Genomic DNA, 20,991 nt, shown 5'->3' with positions numbered 1-20,991 from the left:
GGGAGCATTCTTCCCCCCAAGCACACTGTAAAGTTATTCTTCTTTCATGCAAGTCTTGCTATCAAGAAATGACGACATCAATTCCATTCCTTCTTCATTCAGTGTCAAAGAATAATGTACATCCCATTTGTTTCTTTAAACAAAAAAAATGTGCATCTTGTGTGAAAACTGAAAAGAAAATGCGCCGTTACTCTTATCCTCATTTCAGATTCTTCATGATCAGAACGATAGCTTCTTTCCACCAGGACGAGACGAGTGGCCCTCAAATCATATCACTCGTCATTACCATCGCCACAGTACTGCAGAACAAATAGGACACTCGTAATGAACACAACGATCCTTCACATGCAGTACTCAGCTTATGCCTTTAGGTGATGACTGATGAGAGACTGAGATCATGCATAAGCAACGACCAAATACTGACCAAGAGCATATACCAAAAATCACAAGATCATACAAATAGTTATACTATAACTAGAAGATATCCAGCAGCGCCACTTAGAAGTGTGTCCTCAGCCAATTGCGTTTATTTTATACAACGCAAGTTTGGATTTAACCAAGTCTCATCTGCATGATTCACAACAACAAAAAAATTTCCTCTGAGGTTGAGCAGAGCACCATACTAATATTTACCCCAGAAAAGATCAGGCATTTTTTTAAGGTTTCATGAATGGAAAAAATAATCTTAAGGGGATATTTATAGCACTTGCTTATTCGCCACACAAGCTGATATTCTAAGGAAGATAGATGCTGGAATCCACAATTGCTCACACCCCAAGGGAGCAATGCAGCAAGGACAAACGAATAATTCATCCTCCCTTTGCTTTCAAACCGCTCAAGTTAGGACAAAGGATACAATATGAGAAATTACAAATGGGAAAGCCGAACGTATGAAAGAAAAAAAAGAGGAAAATTCGTTCACATGCGTAATTTGCCAAAAGAAAAGGTAGTTTCAGCTTGTAAGAATAACTGCATCATGAAAGTCAACATAGAAAATAGCTGGATTGCAGATCCAAGCATCCCAACAAGATGTTCTTCCACCAAATCTTTACAAGTAATACAGAACTGGTTAATATTTATACTTTCACCACAATAAAGAATATGTTTCTTCAAAATAAACAGAAACTTAGGTGAGAATTGAAGGTTTCGAACTTGGAACTGATTCACTATCTTAACAACCTCCTAATTTTATTTGCTTTTTAGTTTTTACAACTATATGCTGTCCAATCTGTCCTTAATCAAGCTAACATGAGTTCATCGCTGTGTGCAGATGGCAACGATACGATTTGAACCAGGCTGCAAATTTCAGAAAAATTACAGGAACCAACTCGTTTCTGGCCAAACCAGCCTGGAGTGGCATATGAAATAGCCAATTGTTTTGTGTCAATAGTAATGGAAGAGAGCAGCGAACACAAGAAGTGGTCATGCGATGAGTGTGGATGAGGAACCCCTCCTAAGTCATAAAAGAGCTTACTAACAAGACTCCTAAAAATTCCTCTCAACAAACTAGCAAATCTGAACTAACCCCTAACAACCATGACAAATCCTAACTTGTTGATCGGATAAAACATAGAGCCTTGCAGCTCTGGATGGCCAGCTGTGGACAGCTGGGGATCTTGGCAAGCACTGCACGCACACCGGCACCTCGGTCAGTAGTATTGTTTCCACATGACATTTGACACTGAGAATCTGAGATAATACTAAATAACTCCCATTAAGTTCAGTCTAATCCTACTTTGCACCAATCACCAACAATTCAAGGAAGTGTTTCAAAGGCGACAAGGTGACCCAAAGCTAGCTGTGTACGCCTATCTCCTAGGTGGCACCTAGGCGACAAGGAGTAACTGTTCCCCAAAGTGAACTGGGTCCCCTCGGACGCCTAAGGCGATGCCTTTGAGCACTGATTCAAGGTGACTGAACAATTCACAACCTTTCAATAAATCTCAGGACCCAGTTTATGGAAGTCAATAGGGACTGGAGGGCAGCAATCTAACCAATTCTTTTTTTTTTCTTTACCCTGACAGGAACCATATATACTAGTTGGTGTATAAAGAACAAAAGAACAAACAGGGCCACATGCCTGCTAATCTTGAAAGAGAAAGAGTCGTCGAATAAAATTATGTTGGCTTAGTTGCTTGATTGGTTTGATCTAGAAATCCCAGCGAAAGAGCACCTGAATCTGAACCGACCATTTCAATGCCAAAGGGGTCCTATTTGAGCTTTTTGCTCCTTAAACTTAATAGAGATTAAAGAAAGAATCAGAAAAGAAAAGCTGATAAGAGTAGGTGGTAACAGAAGGGATATTTGGCTAAAGAAGACTCGCATTTTGTAGCATAGAAAACTGAAGTTGGAGAAGGGCGAATGGATCCAGATTGCTAGTTTGGGAAAAATCATGGTGAAGACAGCGTAGCAATCGGCATGGCCTTCCTATTTTACTTTCACATAACTTCACTAATTTCAAAAGCAGATGGGGAAACAAGTATACATTCCTTCTGCAGTAATACTAATGTGAAATTATTATGTGTCCAATAATGTTCATTGCATTAGATCTGAAAAAAAGGAACAATTCTCTACAAAATATACTTTAGTCCCTATTGTTGGTGGCTCTCGTTGGGATTTATTTCAGCCTACCCCAACTTTCTTGGACTCAAAATTGTTATTTCTGTTGGCCCAACGCAGAGAAAGATAAAGTAGTAAATCATCACAGGATTTTCAATATCATAGTTTCAGACTGTAACGATATAGAAAAAAAATGCCGATTCATACGTAATCCAAGTAGAATCTTTTGAACAATAATCAAGAATTAACAGGCAAAAGCACATGTTATGAGGTAGCAGCACATATTTTCGGGAAAACTTTTCTGCTCTGCTCACCATGTGTGCTACTCAGTGACCGCCAAAACATTCTCAATCTGTTCAATCAGCTGGTTAGCAGGCAATGCTCCCTCCTGAATGCCAGGTAGCAAAACAGACCCCAAAGGGACAGAAAGCATAGCATCATTAGCACAAGTTAATATACTCAAGAAAATTGACCAAAAACTTGTTTATTGAATACTTACAAAACGATGGCAAGGTTTCCCGTTCTTGAAGATGATAAAAGTTGGCAATGCTTCAATTCTGTAACGATTTGCAATGCTTGTGTACTTCTCAGTATCAATTTTCACAACTTGAATCTTGTCGCTTAACTTTTCACTCACTTCTTGAAGTATGGGAACCATGTATTGGCATGGACCACACCTGACCAAAAGAAAAAAAAATTAAATACAAATGTATGCCATTAAAGTATTAATCAACCTTCCTAAATCAAGCCATGTAAAGGCAGAGAGCAATAAAGAGTAAACTGACTAGTCACAATGTCAGTTGTCATTTTGGCAGGAACATGACATACACCAAACTTTCTAGAAACACAATGATGATGGAGGGAACTTATATCTAGTAGAGAGCGCTGATATAACCCATTAGGATATTTGGCACCACCAGGTTTCCAACTTCCAGTAGCTTACCAAGTTGCATAGAAGTCAACTAGTAAAGGCTTCTCAGACTTCTCCAGCAACTCATCAAATGAAGAAAATGTTTGCTTCTTAGCTTCCACCTATCCAAAATCCAAATATTTTAAATATCAGAGAAATCAACAGGTTTTTTGGGGGGACTAAGACAGAGAATTATGCAGCAAAAACAAATAGATACATATATGACAACAGTTCTAGAACTATAAGCTCACATACCAACAAAAAAAAATATTGCTAACAGTATCAGTAGGAACTTGTTCATTTGCACAGTTACAAAACAAATGAGAACAAAGGTATGACATGACAATTTCAGATAATTCCTCCAGTAATGTTCTGAGAATAATCTGATGAGTAGTAAAGGGGCAAAGCATCATATTATCATATGGCACAAAGTTTCATCTAGATCAGGTCAACCTTAACAAATATGCTCTGAAAAAGTTGGACACTGCACAAATATATCAAGGTACTAATTTATCGTCATAGCGCACAGATGCCTGACACAGAATTGGAACTTCGATACAGTATATAATAAGAAACAAATTGGATAGCTCATAGTTCCAACTAGACCTAACTTTGTTGAAGAAACATAATCTGATAGCTTAGTTCCAACTCAAAAAGTATGAGGACAGAGTTCAGGTATTTAGGAAGAAACGGCTGGACCTAGCTTTTTTGATATTCTACCTGTAATCTGGACTGGGGTTTCTCCTATGATACATCTACAAGCAACGATTCCGTTCGCTAACTGACACAGTAGCCAAATTACTTGGTCGGGAAGTCAACGAGATTCATAGAGTATGGGAATGCCACAAGTCCTCACCCGGAGCGCGGCTGAACCCCGCCTAGAAGGCCCGGTGGTCCCACGCCTGAGGCCAAGGGTCGGCGGCGAGCAGCGGAGCGGCGCCCACCGCGCCGCCGGCAGGCGCGCGGCGAGGGCGGAGGGGCGGCACGGTGTCGGCGAGGCCAGCACCGCGGCCGCGGTGGCGGTGTTGAAGGCCGCCATGGGGGGTCGTCGAGCCTTATCTGCTTTGCCTCTCGCTCCGAGGCGACACCGACACGCCCCCCCTTCCCGATGCCGCGGAGGAAGAATGGAGGGGTGACTCAGCCTCTGGACGGTGGGCCCGTTAGCCACGTGGGCAAGAGGTGCACCGTGCACCGAGTCCAGGGGGCGCTCCGCAACAGACAGGCACCTCATCTCACGGGAGGCAGGAGGGAGACGACGAACCCGTGGGATCTCGCTCCGCACCAAATCCCCTCTCCCCAAAATTTTTGCTAGGGCTTTGGGGGGAAGAGAAATTCAGGCGCCCAGACCCACCAATCCGTGGAGTCCGTTCGGCGGAGGCGCCATGAGCTCGGCGCAAGATCCATTCTACATCGTCCGGGAGGAGATCCAGGACTCGGTAATCCTTACTTCCCTCGCCTTTGTCCGTTCCAGTGATTTCCAACTTCCTATCATCGTCGAGCCGTCGTTCTGCACCCATACAGATTGCAAATCGGATGCCCATCGGCCGAGAAAGATGTCAACTTGTTACACTTGAAAAGTTCCAATTTGCGGCCGTGAGGTCATTTTTTTTTTGTGTACGGGTACATATGTGAATGGGCATAAGTAGGCTACTTGAATGATACACACCTGCAGCACTAAACTCTTATGGTGGAGACTCGGGCCTTAACTTGATCTAGTAATTCAAAGGCCGAATAGTTTGCCTGCCTTTTCTTCCTATATATTAGGTACTAACTCATAGTTTCAGACACATATCCCACCACCAAGCAATTACATCAAGTTTATTTCTTGTTATTCCTGAAGATGAATCCTATTTCGCATTCCTGTTGCTTAGCTGGCCTAAGCTCTTATGGTAGAGACTCAGGCTTTAACTTGATCTTGTAATTTGAGGCCAAATAGTTTGCCTGCTTTTTGTTCCTATTAGGTAACCTAATAGTTTCAGAAACATATCACACCACCATGCAATTACATCAGGTTTATTTCCTGTTATTCCTGAAGACGACCTGTTTTGCATTTCTGTTGCTTAGCTTGCCTCATCCAAATTCATGTTTATATGTTATTCTTTAAGTTCTGAGTATGAAGTTATTCTGGTCCAGATTGATAAACTGCAAAGTACCTTCCACCGTTGGGAGCAAACCGCTTCAAACACAGGAGAATATGTTCATCTGACGAAGGATCTTCTGACCAGCTGTGAAAGCATTGAATGGCAGGTATAAACCAAGTCTTTGATGTTGTTGTTACCCTGTGGTTGGTACATTTAGAAGACTTCTAAGCAGAAATGTAGATATGCTAGGTTTTTCCTTTTTTTGCTAGTCACTGCCATATTTATTCCTATGTATCAGGGTCGGGCTATGCATCTAATATGTCAGTTTACTTTGATGATGGGATTTGGGATGTGATATCTACTTTCTCGATGTAATTATTCTGGTCTAAATGGCTCTCTTGTATTGAAACTTTGAAAGGTAGATGAGCTGGAAAAGACTATCTCAGTTGCATCAAGGGATCCAGCATACTATGGACTTGATGAGGTCGAGCTTTCTAGACGAAGAAACTGGACTGGTTCTGCCCGTAATCAGGTACATTTGATATTCCATCCTTCATTCCATACTTGTTTTTGCCCCCATAAAACAGCAACTCTTCAATGCTTTGATGATTGAACTCTTTGATATTTTGGATTAATAAGGAGGTGTATTTTAAGCATGCATAAGTTACAGAATTGCAGCTTGCATGGCATCCTGTAATATGAAGAAAAGGAAAGACAACTGTTAGGGATATTATGTTACTACTATGTCCCGAATTCTGTAGTTGACAATTTACTGTTTGTTTATTCTGGATCCCCACTTACGCATGGACATATTCAGGTTGGTACAGTCAGGAGAGCTATCGAAAAGGGGAAGAGCAATTCAGCAACTTCAAGATACCAGGACACAAGCAGGACCAACCTCTATTCTGCCCAAGACAATGATGACTTTATTTCCTCAGAATCAGATAGACAGCAGCTACTTATGAGGTGAGTTTGATTTTTTATATTTAATGTATTTTGCGAATATCTTTGTTAGAAATGCGTTGTCCATTCAATTTTATGACTTAACAGTTAACTCAGAATTCTGTCTTTCCATACGTAGGTAGTGTATAATTCATAAAATTCCTGTTTTCCTAGTCATCACACGCATGAAGCCTCTGCTGAATGCCAGTGCTTGTAGCCATCTTAAGCACGCTATTATAAAATGTTAGTCTACTTGCTTGAAGCTGTGATCACCTTAGTACCACATAAACCTTGTATTCTTGCTCAGTTGTTCTGGTTGATGCCTTTGCCTCTTGTCCTGGAATATTACATCGATTAACATATCCTTTTTCACTGATTCTTGTCTTTCCACCAGCATCATTCTTATTTTTATGTCAGTAGATATACAGCTTTTTTTTTTGCTCTTACTTGTTGCTGCATATAAGCCATGCACGTGCTATGAATTTTAATCAAGTTAACCCTGAGTCCACGATCAGTTCGTTGAGCTGTCAAAAGATGTAAAAGAAATACAGATATTGATTAAACTTGAAATTCTGAGGCAAATTATTTCTTAGTTGCACGTTTTGCCATGGTAACCATGTGGGTATGAGGTTCATGTTTTGCGCTGGTTTATATCTGTACCGTTTCCTTCAGGCAGCAAGATACATTGATTTTTTTTTCCATAAAGTAGTTTTAATGGTATTCATTAGCTTTGTTTTTGTTTTCTTGTCCTGGCACTAAAGCATCAAGTTATTCCTTATATTTCTTTTTCCTTCAGTTGCTAAAAGATTAAAATTGTGTATGCTGGTTAACTCAAATGTGCTAGCCAAGATAAGTCTAGCCATATATGTTTCTACAGTAGCTATGTGAAGTTTGTATGTTTTGCATTGGTTTGATATCTGTACCCCCATGCTTTTCCTTCAGGCAGCAGGATGAAGAACTTGATGAGCTCAGTGCGAGTGTCCAAAGGATTGGCGGTGTAGGGTTAACCATACATGAAGAGCTGTCTGGACAGGTACTTGGTATCGACAAAGTGCAAAGTTGGTAGAGTTGTGCAGGAACTGTAACCGGGTTGCACATGACTGTTTTACAGGAAAGGATCTTAAACGACCTAAGCTTGGAGATGGAGACTACTTCCAACCGACTTGATTTCGTGCAGGTTTGTTCTTTGGCCATCTTGAGTGGGTACTTTTATATGTGTTCCAGTTTGCATATCCACATGTTTTTAGACACTTGATTGGTTGCCCCCATTGTGTGGTGCAGAAAAGAGTGGCCATGGTGATGAAGAAGGCTGGCATCAAGGGGCAGATCATGTTGATCGCGTTCCTGGTTGTTCTATTCATTATTCTCTTCGTCTTGGTGTTCTTGACATAGCCAGGTGCACCAGAGGCATCATCTGTTTGCCCCCATTTGCCGTATCTGCTGCTTTCTGTCATGTGTTGTGAAACATAAATATACGAGTTACCCATCATTTACAAATCTTGATTTTTCTTGCAATTGCGCTGTTCTGTCTGTGAATGTGATAACCATCGAGTGTGATAATCCATGAAAAAAAATACCCATTAACGTGATGTAAAAATTATCCACGAAACCGGATTAGCGTTATAGCAGACATCCTTTATAAATCTTAATTTCTCTTGCAATTGTGCCATCCCAATATTGAACGTTAACGAACTGAACTCTGTACGAGGAGACGAGGCAGAGCAGAAGTGGCCTAATAGCTAGGTAGCTAGAACACGAGGCTCGTCTCTGCCTCGGGGACGACGAACCACCACGGCAGGCCGGCGGCGGTACTGGTGGTGCGCATCAGGTTGTTGGTCGCCGAGCAGTTGCGTCGGACCTGGCCCTGGTCGCCGGTGAGCACCTTGATCTGCCCCATCTTGACCATGGAGACCCTGAACTGGCGGAAGAAGGCATTCTGGCTCCGCGCGAACCGTTGGACGGCGGGCCTGGTCCTGGCCTCGGTGAAGAGGTCCTGGTCGGAGGTGAGGAGCCCCTGCCGGTTGACCAGGTTGACGAAATACATCTTGTCGAAGACGTCGGACGTGCGGACGTCGAGCGGCGTCGTCCTGCTGACGCCCTTGGCCGGGCAGGTCTGCTTCAGCTGGGCGGCGAAGGCGGCGTCCATGGTGGAGTCCTGCCGCGGGAAGAGGCGGTTCTCGAAGGAGGTGCAGTGGCTGAGGCCGATGGTGTGCGCGCCGGAGAGCGCCACCAGGTCGGTGGCGTCGAGGCCGAGGTTGCCCTTGCGCAGCACCTCCAGCATCGCGCCGACGTTGGCATCAGGGCTCGGGAGCCCCTTGTTGACTTCATCATGCGACGCGAAGTTGACGTTGTCGCGACGCCCCAGGGGCACCTTGTACCTCGGCCCTCCCCTCTGCAGCATATGTAACAAGGAGCAGCGCATGGTGAGTTCAGGTTCTTCTGGCTGCTGGCAACCGGAGCAGAGGGACGACGACGTGCCCGCCAAGGATCGGATCGGAGCGCGTACCTCGACGACGGCGTCGCGGGCAGCGAGCGTGAGGATGTCGGCGCAGGACACGACGGGGCCGCCGCAGGCCTTGTCGAGGCGGTCACGGATGTCGTTGATGGCCGTGATCGCCTCCCGGCGGAGCGTCAGGTTGGGGAGGGCCTTCTGTTCGCCGTGCTCGTCGTCCAGCAGCAGGGACGCGTCGCACCCCTGCGCATGCATACGCACGTCGAGTTCATCGATCCGACACGGTTACGCCCTGCTGTTGGAGTGATCCAAAGAATGAAGCTCCATCTACCTGGACGAAGCAGTCGTGGAAATGGAGGCGGAGGAGCCCCGCGGCGAGGCCCACGTCCCGCTGGATGGCGTCGTGCACGAACCCCCGCACCAAGGCCTCCGCGTTGGGGCAGGTCTTCTTGTAGAAGTTGAACGACAGGCCACGCGCCACCGGCGGCGGCCTGGTGATCCCGGCCTCCGCCGCGGCAGAGGCGCAGAGGACGGCAACCACTAGAGCCACTGCGGCGGCGGCCCTACTAGTACCTGCACGAGCCATGCCTTCTGCTACTGCTGGATGGCTTGTGCGCGCTTCGTTCGGTGGGTGCTAAAGCTTGTGCCTTGTGGCGATGATCGATGCAGATGCAGTGCTGCTCTACACTCTAGCCTCCTATTTATACACGCCAATGGCCTTTTTATTTCCTTTTTCTTTTCTTTGTACACAACGAATGCAGAGCGTGGCATGTGACACGATGGGCCGGGGAAAAAGAACACTGCATTACTACAAAATCTGCACCTCTATGGCTTTATTGGTGTGTTCATTTCTCGATCTCTAGGCGTGCAATGCCGCAATTCCCTTCAGTTGTGCGAGTGCCCAATGAAACATGTATGTACATAGCCTAGGATTCAGCTTACGAGGATCCTAGACGGATCTGTCAAGGAGCTGACTAAGATCATGGAACTGGTGAAGACAGATGACAGGAAAGAAATAGTTGCCAACCCTAAATATGATCTATGGGTTGCTCAACTCCATCACCAAGGAAGTGCTAGCGCAAGCGGCGGCGGAGACAACTTCAGCAGGAGCATGGAGGGCACTCAGACGATGTTTGCAGCCTACTCAAGAGCACGCGTGACGAATCTACGCATGCGGCTGTCTACTCCTAAGAAGGGTAGCATGACTTCATCAACCTACTTCACAAAGATGGTAGCCATCAAGGACGAGCTTGCTGTGGTAGGAATAATTATTGATGATGGTGAGATGGCATCTCATATACTTAATGGCCTTGATTTTGAGTATAATCCATTTGTTTCCTCAATGCTTGGTCATGCGAATCCTTTCTCCCTTCGAGCTATATTCTCATCTGATATCTTATGAGTTGCGCCTTGAGGCTTACAATGAAGGGGGCCAGTACACATCCTCATTAAACTCAGCTTATCGTGGAGGCTTCCAAGGATGTGGCAATGGAGGATGTGGTAGTGGCGGCCATAATCATGGACGCAACAGTGGTGGTCATGATCCACATAACTGTTGCAATTCTAGCAGTGGTAATCAGCACAAGAAAACCGTCTGCCAAATATGCAAGAAAGAAAGTTGGTCACGAAGTATCAAGATGTTGGTATAGATATGAAGAAGATGATTAAGAAAACACCAAGACGACTGGAGCTGCAGCCACTGCTTTCAGCTATGACACTAATTGGTACGCACAGATCATATTACTGTAGAGCTTAACAAACTAACAATTAAGGATAAGTACAATGATCGAAAACAAGTTCAAGGAGCTAATGGTTCGGTTAAAACTCCTTGGGATCACTCGGTAAAATGAGGCGGTAAATGCATTTCATCCGATCCCCACCGTGCTTTGGACTTGGGTGAAAGAAACCGTCATCGAACTCGATGGGTTCACTTGCTGAGATGGACTTGGAATCGCTTTCTTTCCTTGTCAATTTCCAAACACGATCCATGCAAAACCATCGTATGGGCACAGTACTGGAACGTAATGCAGATATACAGATTTAGCCAACTGCTACAGCGGCTTTTGCCGGTGCAGTGTTCTCCCGGGATTGGTAAAGGGGTAGCTTATCTGACCATCTCTTGCTTTGGCCGGCTGTCTTTTTGTCTAACATAATGCAAAAATTGCAAGGCCTAGTTTAGAAGATGTCGGATCCAATGCCTATCGTTGTCGAGTCCACCAAATCACTTATCAGATTTGTTTTCCCCCTCTCCGTCTCTCACGACGATCAACACACAATGGATGCAAGTAAAAAGCAAGTACACACAATGTAGCTAGGGAGGTACCTACTCTCTTTCTCTTATTCATGTATCTTTTGTAGAATATAATGGACCTGTACATTCAAAACCTCTCCTCTCCTCTCGTATTCAAGTACATGTATTGGTGTGTTGATGTGTCTAGACGTGCAATGCAATTCCATCACATGTTCCCGTGACTCATGTACAGAGCTGAGTCTAGTTAGGGCGTGTAGCGTAGCCTGTTGTTGGGGGGCCATCTCTATCTTAGTCACCGACATGTGGATCCTATCACGTTTGGACCGCTCAAAGTTAAAAACCGAAGGTCGGAGGAAATTCTTCCGCTATGCACTGCACACCATAATTAATGAAATGCATCCTAATTTTGGTGAAAGGATTTGTGCGTCCAACACGATGATGGGTTTCCAAAAAGATGATCCATGCAAAACCACCGTATGGGCACATTGGAATGGAATGCTACAGTGGGTTTTTGCCGGTGCGGTGTTGTCCCGGAATTGGTAAAAGAGGCAACTTATGTTACCATCTCTTGCTTTGGTGGCCCGCTGTCTTTTTGTCTGTCTTTCCAAACATAATGCAAACATCGCAAGGCCTGGTTTAGAGGCATGTCTCCAATGCCTTCTCTTTTCTCTCTAACTTGGTTTGTGTTAACATGGAGATATATACAAAGATATAAAGCAACGATCGGAGTTTTTTGCAGCAGGTACTTGGGTAATTTTTTTCATTTTTTTTAGTAGCGACATGTTAGGATACAGTTGCTAGTGCTCTTAATAACGTTGATTGGAATGCGCAAAACACAGGTAGTCGGATGTCTTGGATCTTTAGTAGTAAGATGAAAATAGTAGTAGCTGTACACCGTACTTTGATTCCTGCCATGGTCACTTTATTTCCCCAAGCTACGTGCTTTTGGGGCTCGGCCCGGCCCGGCCCGGCCTGTCAACATTAGTACCCACTTACACACACCGACCACGGCTAAGCCTATTAGCAGCTAGTTACTCCCAGCACTGCCCATGGCGAGTCGAGTCCCCGTCCATGGCACGAGCAGCCAGACTAGAAGATGAGGCTCTCTGCTTCCTCGAGGATGGACCATGGCAGGCCAGCGGTGCCAGGGTTGCGCGCGGAGCAGTTCCTGCGGATCTGGCCCTGCGACCCCGTGAGCACCTTGATCTGCCCCATCTTGATCATGGAGGAGCCGAACTGGTCGAAGAAGGCCTTCTGGTTCTGCGCGAACTTGTCGACAACGGGCCTTGTTGCCGGGTTGGTGAAGAGGTCCTGGTCGGAGGTGAAGAGCCCCTCCCGGTTCACCAGGTTGACGTAGTACTTGTTGTCGAAGGTGTTGGGGGTGCGGACGTCCAGCGGCGTCCTCCGGTCGGTGCCCTTGGCCGGGCAGGTCTGCCTGAGGTGGCCGGCGAAGGTGGCGTTGAGGGTGGGGTCCGGGCGCGGGAAGAGGCGGCCCTCGAAGGAGGTGCAGTGGCCGAGCCCGATGGTGTGGCCGCCGGAGAGAGCCACCAGGTCGGTGGCGTCCAGGTTGATCTTGGACAGCACGCCGAGGAGCGCCGGGACGGTGGCGGTCGGCGGCGGCAGGCCGCCGAGGACGTCCTGCTGCGTCGCGAAGCTGGTGCTGTCGCGCCGGCCAAGGGGCACCCGGTAGCTCGGCCCTCCCGACTGCATGCACATCGATCAGCAGGTGTTGGTAAAATTAAGCAGAGGTAGTAGAACAGAGCACGCGTAGTTCATGTACCGTACCACGACTACGGAGTCGCGGGCGGCGAGCGCGAGGACGTCGGAGCATGAGACGACGGGTCCTCCGCACTCCCTGGTGAGGCGGTCGTGGATGTCGTTGATGGCCTTGAAGGCGGAGGGGCGGAGCGTGAGGTTGGGCGGCGCCTGCTTCTCGCCGGGGCCGGTGGCGGAGCCGTCCAGCAGCACGGAGGCGTCGCAGCCCTGGACGAAGCAGTCGTGGAAGTGGAGTCGCAGGAGCCCCGCGGCGAGGCCGGTGTCCCAGCGCACCGCGTCCTGCACGAAGCTCCGCACGATGGCCTCCGCCCTGGGGCAGCTCCGCTTGTAGAAGTCGAAGGACAGGCCACGCGCCACCGGCGGCTGGCCGACGTCGCCGCCGCCGTTGGGCGCGGCAGAGGCGCCGCAGAGGAGGGCAGCTAGCAGCGCCACCGCGGCAGCGACCGTAGACGCAACACGAGCCATCGCTCGCTTCTCGGGCACGTTAGCTCTGCCTGCCGCTGCCACTACTCCTACTCGAGATCGAGCGCAACGCTGCAGTGATCTGATCACAAGGGTTAGGCTTTAAGCTGTTTTGTGCGGCCAGCGGGAAAGCCTTGTTGTGGCTATACTATGCGCTCCATAGAGTATGCATATGCATCCATGGTCATCGATCAGACAGCACATATGCTTGGACCAAACTTATTTGCGCCTCCGTTTTTGTGCTTTTAGCTAGCTTTGTCGATGGAGTGAGTGCCCTTGGCCAAACTAGCTAGCTCCGTGCCAGCAGATGACCTACTACGTGCCATGCATACGGTTGCCACGTGCCCCGGCCAGTGACTCTTCCATGCATCCAGACAAAGCTAGCCTTGCTTGCATTGCTAGGATGATCGTTCGATGACATAGCTAGCTAGCACTAGCAGTACGTGCGTTCTGGTGAGTCAGTGAAGCAGTGTTTGCATTTGCTTGGAGTAAACGCATCCACGCCATGCATGTCATGCTATCGCTTCCCGATCTGGCACTAGAGTGTTCCTTGCTGCATGCTTTACAGGACAGATCTTTAGCCATGTGAGATGTGCTAAAGTGGTCTGGTCGCTGCACAAACTAAGCTCTTCGAGCCGGAGCTTAGTGTGCGCAGGTTTAAACTTGTTTTGTGCTGTTGCCACTAGCAGCAGAAATTTCATCCCGGCCACGAGAGCAGCAGATTTCAACTCCCAAGGGGGCTGAGGCCATGCATTGCGGTCCTGCATCATAGTCATCATACCCAAGCCAAGCCAAGCACTCGAGTACTACTAGCAAGTGGAGTAGGAGAGATGACACGTGGTTGACAGGTGGCGCATCCGGGCATGAGACACGAGCCGCGTGGCGATCGTGTAAAGCACACGATCGACGGGCCCCAGTTGGGTTGGGCAGTCTCGTGGCGGCGGCGCCCATTTTCCCTCCCGCGGGCGGCGCGGTGTGTCGTGTATGTCGTGTCTGCTGGAAAAGCTCTGTTTTTTTCAAGAGGAGGAAGGAAAAGCTCTGCCAATTCGGACGGCAGGCTTCCTTTCTTTTCTGGCTACTCACTCACGCATAGGTCGTCGGTCAACCGAAATGATAAACCTAGCCGATCACATGACATTCCTCGTCTCTACAGTTTTTTTATATCTATTTCTATTTTTAGAGCAGTTGTTTCTTCCGACCGTTCGTGATTATTTAAAAAAAAATTGTGATTATTTAAGAAAAAATTCCTCAACTTTTTCGTAATCACGATCTTTGGGAAAAAAAAAGTCTTCCGTACCCTTCTCCTCTGGTCCCAGTGTCGTCCCTCCTATCGTCGCTGGGCAAGCTGCTCGATCTCCTCCGGGCCCCTCTGGTGGCTGCGGCCTCGTGCCCTCCGGCCCCTCCCCCGCGCGGTGGGTGGCCCACCGCCACCGCCGCCGCGGATCTTCAGCGGGTGGAGCGGCTTCTCCGGTGGATATAGGCCGCGCTCAACGACGCCGGGGAACGGGAGGTCCGGGAGAGCTCCGGCAAGGCGTGGGTCGAGGAGCTTGGGGATCTAAGCATATATCCGGTAAGGTGGATATATGCTAGATCTAAGCATTGAACTAAGCAAGATCTGACCATACCAAATAGAGAGATCAACAAGAATCGCTGAAATGAGTATTGTAATTTGCCCTGGCAACAACTTGTTACGTGATTGATGCCTAATTTATAGTAAGCATCCAACAATTCTTACTTGCTGAGATTCACAACAGCCTAGGACAGTCAGTAGATGGTAAAAGCCTAATTTATAGTAAGCATCCAACAGCTCTGCAGACTGCATGCCTATACAGTCCTGCAGGAGATTTAGGAAGATAACTGAACATAATTTAAATGAAATATGTAAAATAAACTGAATTGTTGCAGATCATAGTATCATGAAACATTGAACTAAGCAAGACCTGACCATACCAAACAAAGAGAGATCAACAAGAATCGCTGAAATGAGCACTGTAATTTGCCCTGGCAACAACTTGTTGCGTGATTAATGCCTAATTGAGTACTGAATACTGAATATGATTATATCAATGTGGTGTGGCCTAGATCAGAAGTTTCATTTAGAAAACACTCAGACAGAATGGATCTGTGCAATATCTAAACAAGCTAACCATGAATTTATTTATTCAAAATCCATCCAAGGAATGATCTAGCCAAACACAAAACATCTCTAGCCAAAGAATGATCTTTAGTTTGACTTTGACATGCACTGGATGAACAATGCTTCAAAGCACGTTAGCATACCAATTGCTATTCAGTATTCAAAATTTAGAGAAGCCAACTAAGACGACAGAATCGAACTCCGGTGTTGCCCTGCGCCGCCGCCGCCCGCCCTCCTCCTCGCTCGCCCTACAAGATGGGCACCAATTCACTTGGGATACGAAGCTCTGTCCGATGTTCAAGGTAATTTCGTTATGCTGTTGACGACTACAGATAGGGATGCTCGCTATCTATGCCAAATTATCAGATATCTTGACCATCAGTTGTCAGTGAATTGTCCTGAAATATGCAGTTTAGCTGAGTGCAAATGGTTCAACTGTATCACTTGAAGGGTAGTAGCAGATTATATGTGACAGTCCACACTCTCTAGGAGCAATTCAAGCATAGATAGTGGGCTGTCAATTTCTAATGGGTGAAATTCGCCATCCTTGTTTATTTTATATTTTAGGCTCATCAAATAATAGTTCGTAACAATGATTGGATAAATGCAGTTTTTATTAGAAACTGGAACCTGTATTGTTCGAGATCAGTTGTTGTTGGTCCAGAAATGAAAATTACAATTAAATCGGACTGGCCGACCACTTTGTAGGCTGGTGCAGTTCAAATTGATTCAGGCATGCAGCACATTTCATTTTTCATTCAAATAGTGTTGTTTTAGCTTGATCTGATTTCTTTCTTTGCAGAAATGGCGTGCCTCTCCAACAGTATTTGTGCTATTAGCATTGTTTCTCAACTTGGACATTAGAGCTGCCATGGTTGTATAGTAGGACGCCAGTTCACTTGGATCCGAAGTTCTATGAGGTGATCAAGGTAATTCTACTCTCCTGCTAATAAGTACAAATTGGGATCTTCTACCACACTACTAATAATAGCTAAAGAAACGATAAATGAGGAACTTTTCCTTTGCGCCTCATATTGGTCAAAACATAGGTAGCCAAGCAACTGCACACAAATTACATTTTCAATTCAGCATGTATCTGGGGCACGACATATAGCATGTTGCCCTATGACAAAATACCCTCTTCTGTTGTTCTCATAGAGGAGTGACTAACATTGTATAGAACACACAAAAAAGATGTTTTCAATCACAGAGATTATGGTGAAAACTTATGTTTGAACAATGCAGGATGTAATTGAACTCCGGTATTGTAGATCATCTGAGAAGAGGTACGAAACTAACATGGCTCGTTGGCAGCGTGTCCCCGACGACGGCGCGACAACTGGGAAGGCAACTGCGGCACAGGGAGAGTGTGGAGGAGGGTGGGCGACTTCGGCGCAGGGAGAACGAGGAGGGCAGGCGACTGCGGCGCGGGGCGAGCGAGGAGAGGAGGAGGGCAGGTGACGGCGGTGCAGGGCGAGCAGCGGAGGAGGCGCAGGGAGACCGAGGAGAGGAGTAGGGTGGCGGCAGCGGCGCAGGGCGAGCGGTGGCAGCGGCAGTGGCGCCCGGCGCAGGAAGACCGCGGAGAGGAGGAGGGCGAGCGGCGGCGGCGGCGCAGGGAGACAGCGGAGAGGAGTAGGGCGGGCGGCGGCGGCGACGCAGGGAGACCGCGGAGAGGAGTAGAGCGGGCGGCGGCGGCGGCGCAGGGATACCGCGGAGGAGTAGGGCAGGTGGCGCTGGAGATTGGAGGGCAAACCGGGAAGCGCGGGATGGAGGGAGGCGAAGCGGACGACGTGGGGGAGGCTCGCGGACGCTGAATCGATCGGAGGGTAAACTAGGAAGTGCAGGCTGGAGGGAGGCGAAGCTGACGGTGGGGGGTGGTTCGCGGACGCGGAACCGAGTGGAGGAACCCAGACCTAGGAAGTTTTTTTTCACCTTTTTTGGTTTTTTCGAGTCCAGATAGTAAGTATGTTGTTGTATACTTTTCTCATCCAAGCAACCCCTTTCAGGATCCAAATTAAAGAACTTGAGCTATGTCCCCGCCATATGATCTTCTCTGTCCCTTTTCTTTAGGAATATAAAAACATACTCGCTAATCATGAGATTATACTTTAATCACGACATTATACTTTTCTTTAGGAATATAAAAACATAGTCGCTAATCACGAGATTATACTTTAATCCTATATATGGTCCCCGCCACATGATCTTATCTGTCCCTTCTCTTTAGGAATATAAAAACATTGGTAGCCACCAGCATCAGAGCTGCTCTCTGTATTTAATTACTATATCGTAGCCACCAGCAGAGCTGCTCAATCCGCAGGTCTACACGCACCCACCCAATCCATCGTCCCAGCTGCAGAGCGCGCAAGAACACTCACAAAGCAGCTGAGCTATGGCACAAGCCATGGAGGAAAGCGCCACAAATAGCCACGGTACTGATGATCCTCTATCCAAACTTCCGACGAGGGAGGGGTGGGCGCAGCCATTGGTGCTCTACAAGAACTACTGGCTCCGTCCACGTTTCGCTGCAACCATCATGCGCCTCCAGAACACCTTCGAAGCTCGCCACGACGACATCGTTCTCGCAACGAACCCCAAGTGTGGCACCACGTGGATCAAGGCCCTCGCCTTCGCAATCACCAATCGCTCCCGGTATGAGTTTGGCAATCACCCTCTTCTCTTCCGTCATCCCCAGGACGTGGTGCCATTAATCGAGATCCCTCGAGATGGTGGCATGACCTATGTAGAGACACTCCCATCTCCAAGGCTTCTTGCCACCCATATACCCCTCTCGTTGTTCCCAGATTCCTTAGCTACTTGTGATTGTCATATTGTGTACGTTTGTCGAGATCCAAAGGATGCCCTTGTGTCCCGGTGGCACTTCGAGAATAAGGTTCATAGGGAGCGTAGCATTGACTTTGAGGCTGCTTTCAACATGTTTTCCGAAGGTTTCTCAGGCCACGGACCTTTTTGGGAGCATTGCCTCGAGTACTGGAGGGAGAGCATCGCATGCCCTAACAGGATTCTTTTTCTCAAGTACGAAGATATGATGTCAGAACCAGTGAAGCATGTCATCAGACTTGCAACATTCCTCCGTGTCCCCTTCAGTATCAAGGAAGAAGAAGATGGGATACCTGAGGAGGTGGTGAGGTTGTGCAGCTTTGATAAGCTTAGCAGCTTGGACACCAACAAGACAGGTGAACTGGTCCGGCCTGGCAACCTAATTATTGAGAAGTCAGTGTTCTTCAGGAAAGGGAAGGTGGGGGATTGGGTGAATCACATGAGCCAAGAGATGGGGAGAAAGCTAGATTGCATTGTGGAAGAGAAATTGAAGGGAACTGGCCTTGTGCTCTAATGTGCATCTCCTTTTGCTTTTATTTTCTTTGTATGCTTTATATTTGACATCATATTTGTATGTTTGCAAGAATAAACATGTCATATTTGCATGTTCTGCTTTTTCTCTCTCTTAAACACGTCATGATTGCCGACAATCACTGAAGAAAGGAGAAACTGGACCCGGTTGAATCACATGAGTGAAGAAATGGAAGAAACTGAAGGGATTTGGCCTTCCTGGTTCTTCATGTCTCGATTGTTTGAATTAATAAACAAAGTCATCCATTGCGCAAGTCATGATTCTTTAATGGAATTTCTACTTGCTGCTTTCTTTTTTATTGAGCGAAATTTCTGCTAGTAGTGCCGCAGGGCCTCCTATGTAGCTAGTGGAAGCGAAGTTTAAGTCAACATTTTAACAAACTAGTTTCAACATTTTTCAACAGTTTAATCAACATCTAAAATGAACAGATTCAGCATTTTCATTCTAGATCAACATTTCATAAGGAAAAAAACTACATTCAATATTTTTATGTGCCTACTTCAACATTTTGGAAAACCGGATTCAACATTTTTTTCAAAGAAGAGCCGACATTTTCGGATTTTTCTTCTTCTTCAACCTCAGTCAGCTTCTCAGACCACGGCGTGTGCAACGCGGAGGCAGTGAGGCCGGCGTGCCCGCGGGAGGCGGCGGTAGAGCCGGCGCGCGCGGGGGACCGGAGCATCAGCGGGAGAGGTTGGCGCCGCCGGCGCGCGTGGGGACCGAGCGCCCACGGGCCGGCGGGAGGCGGTGCGTTCGCTTGTGGGGCCCTTTTCGTGGGTTGATACTCTCTACGTTGATTGCATTGAGCTCGCTTGCTTTTCCCCCCTAGCTAGTAACGAACACCAAAGGCTAGCTGCTATGGCGGACATCGAGAACCCCGGCGGCGGCGGCGGCGTCGTTGACGCGAGGCCGGATCCCGACCGTCGATGCGCGCCGCAGCTGTGCATGGTTGGCGCGCTCATCGCCTTCTGCGTCCTCTCGATGCTCTTCTACCGCGCTCATCGGGCGGCCGGCCTGGGCGTTCGCGTGGTGGCTGTGGTCCTGCTGGTCCTGGGGGCCATGGCCCATGGGATTCCTCCTCGCTGGCTGCTGCTGCGTTTTCGTCGTCGTCGTTGTGTCTACGGAAATATAGAGGGGAAACTGCAAGCCGACGAGGAGCCGCTGCTGCCGGTGTGAGAGTTCATCGATCCATGTAATAATATAATGCTTTGTTTGATGGTAAAAGGACAGAGGAACGTGACATGCCACCAACCATCTTCCTTTTTTTAAGTATCGGCTTACTCCCTGTCCCAATCTATCCCAAAATAAGGATTCGTTTTTCTTTCAAATTTATCACAAAGAAAGTTCATTTACCTTCAAGTGAGGCTCATCTAATTAAAGTAATACTCGCACCAATAAAAATAAGTATGTTGAGAAGTGCATAGATCCAATGAAATGATCAATTGATGTTTTTTCTCTAGTTCCAATGCACGCGCATGTGCGTGTATTCAGGATCCAGAAAATCAAACAGATTGGACAGCTTTCAACCACAACTAATATGAGTAATTAGGAATAGCATGATCACTTCTCACAATTACTTAGTAATTTGTCCAAAATTTTCTAAATGAACACTTATTTTGGGACTGAGGGAGTACAGATTAGCTCAATCGTGCTCACAAATTAATCCTTATTATATACCTGGGTCATCAAAATTAGAGGTGTTAATCTTTTCTGTTTAGAGTCCAATCAGCAGAAAATAAATTTGACACCATTTATCTCGATGGGTAGGTGTCATTAAGCCTAGCTAGGACGATGCATGCATGGCCAACATTCACTGTCGGAATGCCCAGGTTTGCCGTGTACCCACGGCACACGGTGAAGGCAAAAAAAAACATTCGGAAAACTCTTTGCCAAGTGTTCCACTCAGCAAACGGCACTCAGCAAACAAAGACTCGGCATAGCTGTCTTTGCCGAGTGTTTTTTCTCGAGCACTCGGTAAAAAATATTTTGAAAAATATAAAAACACGCCGCCACGACCACCATGACGCCGTCTCCGCCACCACAACGTG

General features: G+C 47.2%; 5 protein-coding genes across 6 annotated transcripts; 2 read left to right on the top strand and 3 right to left on the bottom strand.

Moving 5' to 3' along the window:
- Positions 1–55: 55 nt before the first annotated feature.
- LOC101777057 (thioredoxin Y, chloroplastic) lies at positions 56–4,580 on the bottom strand. Of its 2 annotated transcripts, none has more exons than XM_012846379.1 (5): positions 4,326–4,580; positions 3,503–3,591; positions 3,059–3,236; positions 2,874–2,947; positions 56–567 (listed from the first exon to the last, which is right to left on the bottom strand). In XM_012846379.1, the coding sequence occupies exons 1-4, from the start codon at positions 4,506–4,508 to the stop codon at positions 2,882–2,884; spliced, it is 516 nt and encodes a 171-aa protein (XP_012701833.1). In that variant the 5' UTR covers positions 4,509–4,580; the 3' UTR covers positions 56–567; positions 2,874–2,881. The 2 variants fall into 2 exon arrangements, with proteins under 2 accessions (XP_012701833.1, XP_004971360.2); XM_004971303.2 differs by having other exon boundaries at positions 56–299; positions 4,326–4,579.
- A 98-nt stretch (positions 4,581–4,678) lies between these two features.
- Positions 4,679–8,007, top strand: LOC101777472 (syntaxin-61). Its single transcript, XM_004971304.3, has 7 exons — positions 4,679–4,905; positions 5,603–5,716; positions 5,969–6,082; positions 6,368–6,516; positions 7,435–7,525; positions 7,604–7,669; positions 7,774–8,007. Exons 1-7 carry the CDS (start codon positions 4,852–4,854, stop codon positions 7,882–7,884), a joined length of 699 nt encoding a protein of 232 aa, XP_004971361.1. The 5' UTR covers positions 4,679–4,851; the 3' UTR covers positions 7,885–8,007.
- Positions 8,008–8,145: 138 nt separating this feature from the next.
- LOC101777887 (cationic peroxidase SPC4) lies at positions 8,146–9,618 on the bottom strand. The gene is made up of 3 exons (XM_004971305.3): positions 9,276–9,618; positions 8,999–9,187; positions 8,146–8,884 (listed from the first exon to the last, which is right to left on the bottom strand). Exons 1-3 carry the CDS (start codon positions 9,528–9,530, stop codon positions 8,240–8,242), a joined length of 1,089 nt encoding a protein of 362 aa, XP_004971362.1. The 5' UTR covers positions 9,531–9,618; the 3' UTR covers positions 8,146–8,239.
- A 2,477-nt stretch (positions 9,619–12,095) lies between these two features.
- On the bottom strand, positions 12,096–13,620 carry LOC101778284 (cationic peroxidase SPC4). The gene is made up of 2 exons (XM_004971306.3): positions 12,981–13,620; positions 12,096–12,899 (listed from the first exon to the last, which is right to left on the bottom strand). The coding sequence occupies exons 1-2, from the start codon at positions 13,434–13,436 to the stop codon at positions 12,285–12,287; spliced, it is 1,071 nt and encodes a 356-aa protein (XP_004971363.1). The 5' UTR covers positions 13,437–13,620; the 3' UTR covers positions 12,096–12,284.
- A 4,220-nt stretch (positions 13,621–17,840) lies between these two features.
- LOC101777484 (cytosolic sulfotransferase 18) lies at positions 17,841–19,041 on the top strand. The gene has a single exon (XM_004972306.3). It carries the CDS (start codon positions 17,963–17,965, stop codon positions 18,923–18,925), a length of 963 nt encoding a protein of 320 aa, XP_004972363.2. The 5' UTR covers positions 17,841–17,962; the 3' UTR covers positions 18,926–19,041.
- Positions 19,042–20,991: the final 1,950 nt, after the last annotated feature.

This window comes from Setaria italica, chromosome V (genome assembly GCF_000263155.2).
Source record: "Setaria italica strain Yugu1 chromosome V, Setaria_italica_v2.0, whole genome shotgun sequence".
NCBI lineage: Eukaryota > Viridiplantae > Streptophyta > Magnoliopsida > Poales > Poaceae > Setaria > Setaria italica.
This window is presented reverse-complemented; position numbering and strand designations above follow the sequence as displayed.

Excerpts from the sequence above, each read along its gene's own strand:
- LOC101778284 (XM_004971306.3), bottom strand. The coding sequence starts at position 13,436 with ATGGCTCGTGTTGCGTCTACGGTCGCTGCCGCGGTGGCGCTGCTAGCT. Across the intron at positions 12,900-12,980 it reads CCCGCGACTCCGTAGTCGTG|TCGGGAGGGCCGAGCTACCG; the intron begins GTACGGTACATG and ends ATGTGCATGCAG.
- LOC101777472 (XM_004971304.3), top strand. The coding sequence starts at position 4,852 with ATGAGCTCGGCGCAAGATCCATTCTACATCGTCCGGGAGGAGATCCAG. Across the intron at positions 4,906-5,602 it reads GGGAGGAGATCCAGGACTCG|ATTGATAAACTGCAAAGTAC; the intron begins GTAATCCTTACT and ends ATTCTGGTCCAG. Across the intron at positions 6,083-6,367 it reads CTGGTTCTGCCCGTAATCAG|GTTGGTACAGTCAGGAGAGC; the intron begins GTACATTTGATA and ends GGACATATTCAG.
- LOC101777484 (XM_004972306.3), top strand. The coding sequence starts at position 17,963 with ATGGCACAAGCCATGGAGGAAAGCGCCACAAATAGCCACGGTACTGAT.
- LOC101777887 (XM_004971305.3), bottom strand. The coding sequence starts at position 9,530 with ATGGCTCGTGCAGGTACTAGTAGGGCCGCCGCCGCAGTGGCTCTAGTG. Across the intron at positions 9,188-9,275 it reads TCCACGACTGCTTCGTCCAG|GGGTGCGACGCGTCCCTGCT; the intron begins GTAGATGGAGCT and ends ATGCATGCGCAG. Across the intron at positions 8,885-8,998 it reads CCCGCGACGCCGTCGTCGAG|AGGGGAGGGCCGAGGTACAA; the intron begins GTACGCGCTCCG and ends CATATGCTGCAG.
- LOC101777057 (XM_012846379.1), bottom strand. The coding sequence starts at position 4,508 with ATGGCGGCCTTCAACACCGCCACCGCGGCCGCGGTGCTGGCCTCGCCG. Across the intron at positions 3,592-4,325 it reads GGGGTTCAGCCGCGCTCCGG|GTGGAAGCTAAGAAGCAAAC; the intron begins GTGAGGACTTGT and ends GATTTTGGATAG. Across the intron at positions 2,948-3,058 it reads GGAAACCTTGCCATCGTTTT|GAGGGAGCATTGCCTGCTAA; the intron begins GTAAGTATTCAA and ends CCTGGCATTCAG.